General features: G+C 44.7%; 1 protein-coding gene across 1 annotated transcript in view; it reads right to left on the reverse strand.

Moving 5' to 3' along the window:
• LOC126267531 (methyl farnesoate epoxidase-like) overlaps positions 1-13,910 on the reverse strand; it is a 188,890-nt gene that overhangs the window by 71,432 nt on the left and 103,548 nt on the right. Inside the window, exon 4 of the mRNA XM_049972832.1 lies at positions 750-937. Within this exon, the coding sequence (XP_049828789.1) occupies positions 750-937 (188 nt within the window). The remainder of the gene's footprint in view (positions 1-749; positions 938-13,910) is intronic.

Genomic DNA, 13,910 nt, shown 5'->3' on the forward strand with positions numbered 1-13,910 from the left:
CACGTCTCGATCACCTCTTGTTCGCATTGACGGCACTTTGAACAGTGGACGTTACATTCCAGATGTGTTATGACCCGTGGCTCTACCCTTCATTCGAGGATAATGCACGACCACCACATGTCACAGGTCCTGTACGAACCTTTCTGGATACAGAAAATATTCGACTGCTGCCCTGGCCAGCACATTCTCCAGATCTCTCACCAATTGAAAACGTCTGGTCAATGGTGGCCGAGCAACTGGCTCGTCACAATATGCCAGTCACTACTCTTGATGAACTATGGTATCGTGTTGAAGCTGCATGGGCAGCTGTACCTGTACACGCCATCCAAGCTCTGTTTGACTCAATGATCAGGCATATCAGGGCCGTTATTACGGCCAGAGGTGGTTGTTCTGGGTACTGATTTCTCAGGATCTATGACCCCAAATTGCGTGAAAATGTAATCACATGTCAGTTCTAGTATAATATATTCGTCCAATGAATACCCGTTTATCATCTGCATTTCTTCTTGGTGTAGAAATGTTAATGACCAATAGTGCACTAAACTTAAATTTTTTGATTAAGCTTAACTGAAAATTTTAAAACGTTCCTGAAATCTGACAGAAGAATTAATTAAAAACGATAAATATTGTCTAAAAATATAAAGAAAACTGTCTAGACTACAATATTTTGAAAAGGTGGTACTGTAAGGGTTAAACAAGTAGTGCAGACGCGCACTTAAGTTTAGTGAGACTTGATTAGTAGTGCTTACTAAAAAATAGGCGCGCGCCATCTCGTTGAACCTGATGATCGCGTTGTAGCCAGTTGCCTCGGGCTGGATGAAGCGCAACCACGGCATGGCGCTGAGTTTGCCTCCAGCCATGTCGAAGTATCGTGACCGCGTGTTTATCAGCTCTAGCAGCGTCTGTAGGCGCCGGTCGTCGCGCGGGAAGCGGTACCCTGCACAGTGCGACGGCCAAACCTCAGTCTACCGCGCTGTCAGCATTGCTAGCAACACTTGTACTATAGCCATACCTTGTTTGTAGCTTTGAAAATGTGTTCCTTTCATGCTCTTCACCACATACCTTAATATGTCATTTTCTAGCCTTAGGCGGTGTATCTTACTTATCAGTTAGTTGTCGTGGTAGACAATTCTGGGATGCCTCCCGGTTTAGACAGTAAATGCCAAACCGCAAATATATTGGTCTGCGTCCATGGGTGTCCGGAGGAAATTAATCTACAGAGGCCAAGATTCTAAAATTGTTCTTCCTTTATGTAACTGATTAAGTTTGTTTGAGAACAGATGATGCACGAATGACTAAGTTTGGAAGCAAGCACACACAGTCCAGTATCTATACGTTTAATAGTTATTCAGTTAATATTTGTTGAAGGTAGAAGGCACTTATGCCTAAGACATAAGGACATTTCAAATGTTCAAAATGTGTGAAATCTTATGGGGCTTAACGGCTAATGTCATCAGTCCCTAAGCTTACACAGTACTTAAACTAAATTATCCTGAGGTCAAACACATACATCCATGCCCGAGGGAGGACTTGAACCTCTGCCGACCCAGCAGCACAGTCTATGACTGCAGCGCCCTAGACCGCTCGGCTAATCCCGCGCGGCTAAGGACAATCATCATCACATTCTAAGGCAGTTATATATGCAACGATTAGGGAAATTAAAGTAAAAAAGCACAGAAAAGTTGCTTTTATTTACACACCGATAATGACTGATTAACACTGAAAATTAAAAATCTGAAACTGAAAAAAAACCTGATTCATTTTACTGACTCCCGACTCAGATGATACAGGTGCTGAACAGTTGAAAGAAACCTTGAGTATTATGTTAAATAGGTACCCTACTCATACCCTCGATATGTTGGCGAAAATACATGTTCACAGCCGATGGTAGGTATTAAATATCGTTAGGAACAGTACTAAATACTTTCTCTGAAAATTATTTTGAGCTGTTGGTTCATGGTCTCACTCGAAGTGGAAATGGTTGCGAAAACATACTTCTCCTCCTAGTAACAAATAATCCTGAGCAAGTAGGGACAATCATGACGGATACAGGGCTAGTGACCACCAAAATAGCCCCATACGTAACAAGATGAACCATTTCAACGTCCACATCCACCAAAAAATAACGCAAAATATATCTGTTTTAAAAAGCGGATAAAAATTCGCTTGATGCTTTCCCAAGGGACAGTTCACTCCTTCCCAACTAACTGTGCAAGTTTAGACCAAATATGTCTTCAACCGGAAGAAGTAAATGTTCAACTGCTGAGGTCATCGGTCCCTAGACTGACACACTACGTGAACTAACTTATGCTAAGAGCAGCACACACACCCATGCGCGAGTGAGGACTCGAACCTCCGGCAGGAATGGCCGCGCAATCCGTGACATTGGGCCTCAAACCACGGGGCCACTCCGCGCGGCTCGAAAGAAATAGTATCTGCTGCAATAGAGAGGTTTATACCGAATACATCAAAAAAAGATGTTACAGATCCCCCATGGTGCACAAAGCAGGTCAGAACACTGCTGTAAAAGCAACTAAAAAGCAATTTAAATTAAAAAAAAACAGAAAATCTCCTAGACTGGTTATGTTTTATTGATGCTCGAAACTCAGCGCGAAGTTCAATGAAAGATGCTTTTAATAGCTTCCACAACGAAACTCTGTCTGGAAATCTGACAGAGAATCCAAAGAGATTCTGCCCGCATATAAAGTACACCAGCGCTAAGACACAATCAGTAGGCTACCTTCACTACATCACCCCAATGGTAATATTACCGATGACAACGCCACTAAAGAGGAGTTCTTAAACACAGTTTTCCGAAATTCCTTCACCAAGGAAGACGGAGTGAGTATTCCAGAATTCTAATCAAAAACAGCTGTCAGCATGAAGAACTTACATCTACTTGGTTACTCTGCAATTCACACTTAAGTGCCTCCTGGCAGAGGGTTCATCGAACCATTTTTATACTACTTCTCTACCATTCCAGTCTCGAATGGTGTGTGGGAAAAAGGAACACCTAAATCTTTCCGTTCGAGCTCGGATTTCTCTTATTTTATTATGATGATCATTTCTCTCTACGTACGTGGGTGTCAACGAAGTATTTTCGCATTCGGAAGAGAAAGTTGGTGATTGAAATTTCGTAAATAGATCTCGCTGCAAAGAAAACCGCCTTTGTTTCAGTGACAGCCACCCCAACACGCGTATCATACCAGTGACACTCTCATCCCTATTGCGCGATAACAAGAAATGAGCAGCCCTTCTTTGCACTTTTTCGATGTCCTCCGTCAATCCTACGTGGTAAGGATCCCATACCTCACAGCAATATTCCAGCAGAGGACGCACAAGTGTAATGTAGGTTGTCTCTGTAGTGGGTTTGTAGCATCTTTTAAGTGTTCTGCCAACAAAGAGCAGTCTTTGTTTCGACTTCCCCACAATGTTATCTATGTGGTCTTTCCAGTTTAAGTCGCTCGTAATTGTAATTCCTACGTATTTAGTAGAACTGACAGCCCTTAGATTTATGCGATTTATCGTATACCCAAAATTTATAAGATTTCTTTTAGTACCCATGTAGGTGACCTCTCGCTTTTCTTCGTTTAGTGCCAAATGCCACTTTTCGCACCATACAGAAATTCTCTCTAGATCATTTTGTAATTGGAATTGATCGTTTGATAATTTTATTAGACGGTAAATTACAGCATCATCTACAAACAATCTAAGGGGGCTGCTCAGATTACACCTAGATCATTTATGTAAATCAGGAACAGCATAGGGCATGTGACACTACCTTGCGGAACGCCAGATATCAATTCTGTTCTACTCGATGATTTACTGTCATCACTACGAACAGTGACCTCTCTGAGAGGAAATCACGAATCCAGTCACGCAACTGAGACTATACTCAATATGCACGCAATTTGATTAATAGTCGCTTGTGAGGAACGGTATCAAAACCCTTCTGGAAATTTAGGAATATGGAATCAATCTGAGATCCCTCGACGATAGCACTCATTACCTCATGGGAATAAAGAGCTAGCTGTGTTGTACAAGAACGATATTTTCTGAATCCGTGTTGGTTATGTATCAATAAGTCTTTTACTTCAAGGTGATTCATAATGTTCGAGTACAGTATATGCTCCAAAATCCTACTGAAAATTGAGGTCAGTGATATGGGTCTGTAATGCAATGGGTTACTCCTATGCCCTTTCTTGAATATTGGTGTGACCTGTGCTACTTTGCAGTCTTTATGAACAGACCTTTGGTCATGTGAGCGGTTGTATATGATTGCTAAGAAAGGCGCTATTGTGTCTGCATACTCTGAAAGGAACCTGATTGGTATATCACCTGGACCGGAAGACTTGGCTTTCTTAAGTTATATGAGTTGTTTCGCAACACCTAAGATATCTACTTTTATGTCATTCGTGCTAACAGCTGTTTTGGTTTCGAATTCTGGAACTTAGATGTAGATATCCTTAGTGTAGCGAAGCAGCTTAAATCACTTAATAAAGGTAAGTCTTCCGGTTCAGATAGAATAGCAGTAAGGTTCCTTCCAGAGTATGCTGACAAAATAGCCCTATACTTGGTAATAATACTGTGGTATCGATAGCTAAGATGCCACAACTTAGGTGCGCTCTGCTAGGTTGGCACTACGACGGCACCGACGACAGCGCACTCTAGCCAGAGCGGGAGAGCTCTAAGAGCGGGAGAGCTTTAAGAGCTCCGCTCCAGTTTCAACCCATTATCAGGTCGCACCCCTGACGAACATCTGCAGAATTTGCGTGTCTTATTTACTGTACTTTTGCAGGCAGGACTAAAGTGTAACAGAGAAAAGTGCAGATTTTTTTAAAACTGAGATTCAGTATTTAGGCAAATGATTAACGGACAGAGTACCCACCCCTCGCCGTCACATCTCAGTGCGGTTAGAGACTTGCCAGCACCCAGGCATTTGAAAGAACTTCAGTCTGTGTTGGGCAAAATTTCATATTATATTCGGTTTATACCAAATGCAGCGGAGATTGCAGCACCTTCGGTGTAAGAACGTTCCTTTAGTTTGTCTCAGAAATGTGTCGCTGCTTTCCACAAGATCAAATCTGCTTTGTTGAGTGATCACTGTTTGATTCCTTTCGATCTCTCCAAACCAGTTGTTTTGGCTGTCAATGGATCTTTGCACGGCATCCGAGCGGTTCTCGTGCACCGCAGCAATTCTGTCGATAGCCCGATTGCTCATTCGTCTAAGTTGCTCAATTCTGCCCAGCGAAACTATTCTCAAATCGAGAAAGAAGCTTTAGCTATTGTATATGGAGTGACAAAGTTTCATGATTTTTTTGTACGGTCGCAAGTTCTATTTGGTCACCGAACATAAGCCTTTGACGTCGTTGTTTCACCCGTCAAAGCCAGTTCCGGCCCGTACTGCACAAAAGTTGCAACGTTGGTCTTTGTTTTTGTCTAACTACAATTAAGAAATCTTGTTGGCCCACGGCCTAGCATGGCAATGCTGATGCTTTGTCTCGTCTGCCTATCGGTCCTGACGAAGTGTTTGATTCTTCCGAATTGTCATGCATATTTATTGATTCGCAAGATGAGCAATTAGCTGATGGTTTTCAGGTGGATTTTCGTCGCACTGCTGCCACGACAGCCACCGATGCTTCTTTGCAGATTCTTTTGCAATATATTCATACTCAATGGCCTCCATCTGCTACGCAGATTCGAGATCCGATTGTTCGATGTTACTTTTGCGCAACGCCACAACTTGTCTGTACACCACGGTGCTATCTTGTTTGCGAACTGATGATGATCAGTCTAGTGTGGTTGTACCTCGTTCATTGCAGTCGGAAATCCTCCGTTTACTGCACGCGGGTTATTGGGGCACAGTGCGAATGAAGCAATTAGCGCGTCGTCACTGCACTTGGGTTGGCATTAATAAACAAATTGAGAATTTGCTTGTCGATCTTGCGCAGAGCATCAATCTGCTCCCCGCCCGCGCTTCTTTATGTGGCCATCTGCTACTGCGCCTTGGCAGTGCGTTCATATTGATTTTGCGGGTCATTTCTGGGACACCCGCTGGTTGATAGTTATTGAAGCATACAGCAACTTTCCTTTTGTTGTACCTATGTCTTCTACTACCGCTACCAATACTATTCGGGCTTTGACGTCTATTTTTTGCATTGAGGGACTACCTGAAGTTATTGTCTCAGACAATGGCCCCCCATTCGTGTCCTCAGAGTTTAAAAGCGTTCTGTACTGCTAATGGGGTTCGCCATCTGACCTCAGCCCCGTTCCACCCCCAGTCGAACGGCGAGGCTGAATGCTTTGTGCATTCGTTTAAGACGCAGATGAGCAAGTTGCGTGCTATGCACTCTCGCGAGCGCGCGCACTGGACTTCCCTTGCTTCCTATCGCTCTCAGCCGCGTGGCACCCGTTCCCCAGAGGAACTGCTACATGGCCGCGCCCATCGGTCGCTCCTGCAGCTATTGCACCCATCGCCGCGCGCTCCCGCTGCTTCGCCTCGTTCTGGCTTGGCGCCGCATGATTTGGTATTCTATAGCGTTTTCTCAGGCAGGCAGCGCTGGGAGCAGGGCCGTATTCTTCGCCAGGTTCGGCCGCGCCTTATTTCTCATTTCTGGTCTCCCCCCCACCAAGCAACACCGGAACCAGAGCCGTTTGTGTCGTCCTCGGTTTTCTGCTGTTGGTTGTTTTCTGGCAGAATTGGAGGCTTCACGGCTTCCGCTGCCTCAGTCTACGACTCCACCGACGGCACCTCCGTAGCTCGCCCCTCCGCGGGCGCGCCTGCCGTCGTCGCCGCTGCCGGTCCGGTCACCTGCACCGGACGGGTGGCTCTCGTCGCTGAAGCCGTGTTCCTCCTCGGTGCCAGAACCGATGGATGCTGAGGCTGCCGTCACGCCGCCGCCGCCCATGGAGGTCGTTTGCTCCGCCTCCTCATCCGCGTATGCCCAGTAGCAGTGCTCGGCCTGGGCAGGTTTTCCACGGGGCGTTTCCCTCGCCCCCTTGCGAGCAATTCGTGGTCGCAGGTGGATAGCGCGCCCCGGTAGTTCCACTGTCCACCCCCTCAGCTGCGCCACCCCTGGGTCCCTCCACCCGCGTCGTTTCAGGGGCGAGGGATGTGGTATCGTTAGCTACGATGCCACAATGTAGGTTTGCTCTGCTAGGTTGGCACTACGAGTCACCGACGACAGCGCACTCTAGCCGGAGTGGGAGAGCTCTACGAGCTGTGCTCCAGCCCATTTTGATGAAGAGCAGACGGCCGGGACACTTAGCTTCAGCTTCACACCTCTGGGCTAAATTATGCATTACTCTTGTTGCTGAAGTAAAGGTGATTTTAATTCACACTGCAGTACTGAGAGATTTTCACCTTTTCCTGCACCTACCCACGCGCTGCCTTCCAGGCGGGATACAAAAAATATTCTTGCACAAACGCTCACTCGACGAAATATTTGTAGTGAAAGACTGGAAAGTAGCACAGGTGACACCAATACTCAGGAAAGAAGAGTTGAATAACAACCCCCATATCACTGACGCCGATTTGCGGCAGGAGTTTGGAATATATATTGTGTTTGAACGATTTAAAGTTCGTTGAAGGTAACGGTCTACTTACGGGTACACATCGTGAACACGGATTCAGAAAATATGGTTCTTGTGTAACACAACTAGCAGTTTATTCGCATGAAGTAATGACTGATATCGACAGAAGATCTCAAATTAACTCCATATTCCTGAATAATTTCCAAACCACTTGACACCGTTCCTTAAGAGATTTCTAATCAAACTGTGTGTCTATGGACTATTGTCTCAGAAGTGCAACTCGATTCGCGGTTTCTTGTCAGAAATGTTACAATTCGTACGTAAGTCATTGAGTAAAACAGAAGTGATGACATCCTTCACGGATGCGTTGTAGGCCCACTGCTGTTCATTATCTGTATGAACGATTTAGGAGACAATCTGAGCACCTCTCTTAGATTTTTTAGAGATGATCCTGTCATTTAGTGTCTAGTGAAGTCATCAGAAACTCAAAACAAATTGCAAAACGACTTACACGCGATATCTGTACGGTACGAAAAGTGACAATTGACTCTGAATAAGGGGTGGCAATCATCAAAACAAAGGAGTTTTTTGTTGTGGCGAGATCTTTTCACCACATTTCCGTCATTAACTTTCTCCTCTGAAAGCGAAAATATTGTCACCAACCTACATATGGAGAAAGGATCATTGCAATAAAATAAGAGCTCCTACGGATGGACTCAAGCATTCATTTTTCTCAAGCCCTCTTAGAGAGTGGAATGATAGAGAAATACTCCGAAGTTGATTCAAAGAACCCTCTGTCAGGTACTTAAATGTGGATTAGAGTAGCAATTTAGATGTAGGTGTAGATGTAGAAAAAATCTGTTCGACTAAACAAACCTTTTGAATATCAACAAAAACAGCCACCAAACACACCATTGTCTGTTCGTTGGCACAGTAAAAGTTACACGCTACCGTGTATGACGGACAACCGCAGCCACAAGTAATCATATTGAATAACAACTGCTCGGGAGCTCTTGTAAGTAGTTTATTTAACGACCATCCTTAGCTGAGCACTTCCCTGCCTGCGTCTCCATGCATTGCGGTCTGCTGTATTAATGGAACTCTGGATAAATTGTACGCGTATATCTGATGGTTAACCGGTTACGATAGGCCTACTGCCGTCCGCTCCGGATTCATGGCACGATTGAGGAACCGTGGAACCGTACTTTCAGCTTACCTCACGATTCGCTATTTGGGAATTGCGTCATGATTCATAGAAAATGAATGTTTGGTACTGTCCATCTTGCAACTTTGTCATGATTCAGCTTATCTAAACTAATGATGTGGCGTCTAGGCTACGAAACCGGTCATTAAATAAATTATTTACAAGTGCATCCAAGCGGCTATTACTCAAGACAGTAAAAATTGATTTAGCGAAGCAGAGAATAAAAGTGTTTTGAAAGCTACACGTTTTTAGGTTGTGTGGTAAAAATATAACCAGGACTCACTGAGATGAATGTGAGAAACCTACCGGACCCGTCAGATTATTCGACAGAACCATCTTCTAACAGCCTAGGTGTGAATCAAGATGTTTCACGTCTCCCCAGTTTGACATGTTAATGCGAAGCCATGCCATCTCTACTGCTTTCGTAACTCTATGTCTACGTGTTGCGTTGTTTTGCACCCTTCATTGTTTTCCCAACTTCTGGGCCAGGCACCTTTTCGACGTTTGACTGTTTTTTACATCTTCTAGCATGGAAAATGGTATTTCTTATTTTCATCTGACTTATTTGGATCCACAATAACGAACAGACCAACAGACGTTTTCAGAATGAAATTTTCTCTCTGAAGTGGAGTGTGCGCTGATCTGAAACTTCTTGGTAGATTAAAACTGTGTGCCGGACCGAGACTCGAACTCGTGAACATTGCCCTCCGTGGGCAAGTGCTCTGGCAACTAAGCTACCCAAGCACGACTAACGACCCGCCCTCACAGCTTCAGTTCTGCCAGTACCTCGTCTCATACCTTCCTAACTTCACAGACGCTCTTCTGCGAACCGAGTTCGGGTCTCGGTCCGGCATACAATTTTAATCTGCCAGGAAGTTTCACAGCAGTTTTACGATGTAACACTGAATGTAGTCCCAGAAAACCATGGTGGGTCACTGATCTGACTAGTGCAGTTGAGAAAGGCTCTCTTTTCTTGTGGGAACCAGAAGTGGATGTCGGGTAGAATACTGCAACCGTATTCATACTTTTCTGGGTTCTGGAACGGTCCTTTTCTGTAGGTCGATAAGAAGAATAGAAGGAAATGATTGATTTGAGATTGGGGCCTATATTTCGGAAATGTACTGTAAGGTTCACAATCGCCACCAAAAACCGGTGTCGTGAAAAAAAATTGTATAATTTTCCGTAAACAAAAAAAAAGGTTCAAATGGCTCTGAGAACTATGGGACTCAACTTCTGAGGTCATTAGTCCCCTAGAACTTAGAACTACTTAAACCTAACTAACGTAAGGACATCACACACATGCATGCCCGAGGCAGGATTCGAACCTACGACCGTAGCGGTCGCGCGGTTCCAGACTGTAGCGCCTAGAACCGCTTGGCTACCCCGGCCGACTAACGTCGCTTGTCCTGCATTGTAATGAAGCTGTACACTGAAGAGCCAAAATATTATGATCACTGCCAACCACGATGTTACATGTCTCCTGGTGGCGTTGCGGGCACGTGACACAGTAAGGGAAAAATGTAAGATGAAAAGAGACGAATGAGTAGTCATTACAGCGAAGATATGAACCGCAAATGCGGAAATTCGCTGATATAAGAGGTTTTGACAAAGGGCACATTGTTATGGCCCTGCGACTGGAAAAGACTCTCTGAAACGGCGAAGCTGGTCATCTGCTATGACTACTGTCGTGAGCACCTATGGAAAGTGGTTGATGGATGGTGAGGTAACGAGTGGGCCGCCGTATTGTAAGGGACAACTTGCTCATCACATAACGTTGAGATCGGAGGATCCACCACTGTGTAACTCAAGAAAGGCGGTGATCAGTGCCAGATCTGACAGATTACAATGCTGGTGCAGGCACAAGTGTTTCGAAGCTGACCATCAAAGGGCATTCTTGAACATGCAGCTCCACATCACACAGTCAAGTGTTGACCCAATGACGTCTTCAGTTATGATTGCATCAGGCACAACTTCTCTGAGTTTTCGCCGTGGCTCAAAAGAAACGTGTCACCTGCCGAATCAACCAGGCGAATGGCTGCACGAAAGATGTACCGTGCGACAGATGCAGGCTGGTTAGGCAGGATTAGGCTATGAGTAAGTTGGGCTTCCATGGGATCTGCGGTGGTAATCGAAGGCACCAGGACAGCGGTGAGCTACGTGAACATTATTGCGGAGCACCTGCATCGCCTCATATTTGAATTCCCCTATGGTGATGCCATCTTCCAGCAGGATAACTGTCCGTGTTTCAAGGTCACAATCGTGCTACAGTGGTTTGAGGGGCATTATAGGGAATTCACATTGATGTCTTAGATAAATTCTAGTGTCCAATTCCACTCGTGGGATTTGGGTAATGACGTCATGTGTAAGGCAAAGACGCTACTTCTAGGCAAGTTACGAAGGCAACAGATTATATACAGGGTGGTCCATTGATAGTGACTGGGCCAAATATCTGACGAAATAAGCATCAAACGAAAAAGCTACAAAGGACGAAACTCGTCTAGCTTGAAGGGGGAAACCAGATGGCGCTATGGTTGGACCGCTAGATGGCGCTGCCATAGGTCAAACGGATATCAACTGCGTTTTTTAAGTAGGAGCCCTCATTTTTTATTACATATTCGTGTAGTACGCAAAGAAATATGAATGTTTTAGTTGGACCACTTTATTCGCTTTGTGATAGATGGCGCTGTAATAGTCACAAACGTATAAGTACATGGTATCACGTAACATTCCGCCAGTGCGGACGGTATTTTCTTCGCGGTACATTACCCGGGTTAAAATTGACCGTTTACCAATTGAAGAAAAGGTCGATATCGTGTTGATGTATGGCTATTGTGATCAAAATGCCCAACAGGTGGGTGCTATGTATGCTGCTCGGTATCCTGGACGGCATCACACTAGTGTCCGGACCGTTCGCCGGATAGTTACGTTATTTAAGGAGACAGGAAGTGTTCAGCCACATGCGAAACGTCAACCACGACCTGCAACAAATGATGATGCCCAAGTAAATGTTTTAGCTGCTGTCGCGGCTAATTCGCTTATCAGTAGCAGACAAATTGCGCGAGAATCGGGAATTCCAAAAATGTCGGTGTTGAGAATGCTACATCAACATCGATTGGACCCGTACCATGTTTCTATGCACCAGGAATTGCACAGCGACGATGTTGAACGTCGTTTACAGATCTGCCACTGGGCACAAGAGAAATTACGGGACGATGACAGATTTTATGTACACGTTCTATTTAGCGACCAAGCGTCATTCACCAACAGCGGTAACGTAAACCGGCATAATATGCATTATTGGGCAACGGAAAATCCACGATGGCCGCGACAAGTGGAACATCAGCGACCTTGGCGGGTAAATTTATGGTGCGGCATTATGGGAGGAAGGATAATTGGCCCCCATTTTATCGATGGCAATCTAAATGGTGCAATGTATGCTGATTTCCTACGTAACGTTCTACCGATGTTACTGCATGACAGAATGGCGATGTACTTCCAACATGTTGGATGTCCGGCACGTAGCTCGCGTGCGGTTGAAGCGGTATTGAATGGCATGTTTCATGACAGGTGGATTGGTCGTCGAAGCACTATACCATGGCCTGCACGTTCACCGGATGTGACGTCCCCGGATTTCTTTCTGTGGGAAAGTTGAAGGATATTTGCTATCGTGATCCACCGACAAAGCCTGACAACATGCGTCAGCGCATTTTCAATGCATGTGCGAACATTACGGAAGGCGAACTATGAGACTGTATCTCATAGAATTTAAGTGATATTTTCAACAATATATGGAGAAACATTAGGGACTTCCGTCATAGAAATAGAAGAGAAAGAATGCTGGGAACAGGATCAAATGTCTCACTGATACCAAAGAAATGGGTTCTGTTTAATCACTAGGGTTATCATTAATCACAAGTGTTTTCCCTGAGGCCTGGAAACTGGGACAAATTAAGCCACTGCCTAAAAAGGACATAGCCACAGCACCCTCTGACTACCGCCTCACCTGCCTTCTTCCTGCACTATCAAAGGCCTTAGAATATATAGTTCATGACCAGCTCACCATCTACCTCACTACTAACAACCTACTAGACGAATACCAATCAGGTTTCCGTAAACATCGAAGCACAACATCTGCTCTGATAAAGGTGACAGATGAGCTGAAACTTGCCATGGACAGACAAGAAGCGACTATCATTTGCTTCTTAGATTTCAGCAAAGCATTTGATACTGTCGACTTCGACATCTTACTGGCCAAACTTAGCGGTCTAAATTTCTCACGAAGTGCAGTGCAATGGTTTCGCTCATACATGACGTCTCGTCAGCAACGCGTCCTATCAGGGAATATAAAATCACAATGGCGGCAGGTAGTGTCAGGCGTTCCCCAAGGCTCAGTATTAGGTCCTATACTCTTCTCTCTGTATGTCAACGATGTGTCATCGGTTCTGACCTATTGCAAATACCATACGTATGCTGATGACCTTCAGTTGTATCTAAGTGCGAAACCAAGCAATGTCAAGAAAGCTATTGAAAATTTCAATACTGACCTCGATGCACTGTCAAAATGGGCACAGGACATAGGTCTAAAACTAAACCCATCTAAAAGCCAAGAGGTACTTGTTGGTCACTCTAAGCTCATTAGCCCAAAACATCGGGAATCCGTACCACCTCTTATCCTAAATGGAACAAATATTAACTTCTCTCCCTCAGCAAAGAGTTTGGGAGTAATAATAGATGAAAATCTAAATTGGACAGAGCACGTAACTGCAGTGTGCAAAACAGCATCAGCATCTCTTCATGTCCTACAAAAATATAAAAAACTCTTTCCTTTCGATCTGAAAAAGAAATTAGTACAAACGCTTATACTCCCAATCATTGAATACAGCGATATTATCCTACAAGGCCTCTCTCAGGAAAATTCCCGACGTCTAGAACTGGTCGAATGCCTGCGTCCGATATATTTGTGACGTTCGACTTTTTGATCACATTTCACCAGCATATGCAAAATTGTCCTGGCTGCGTGCAGACAAACGCAGAGATTTCCATACAATCTGTCTCATCTACTGCCTTATAAATGTAAACTGTCCCTCATATCTCTCCTCGTCCCTAACGCTCATGTCGTCACAACATGACAGAAACACACGTTCCCATTATAATAAAATCCTCTCCGTTCCAC

The sequence above is a fragment of the Schistocerca gregaria genome, chromosome 4 (assembly GCF_023897955.1).
Source record: "Schistocerca gregaria isolate iqSchGreg1 chromosome 4, iqSchGreg1.2, whole genome shotgun sequence".
NCBI classification, from domain to species: Eukaryota; Metazoa; Arthropoda; class Insecta; order Orthoptera; family Acrididae; genus Schistocerca; species Schistocerca gregaria.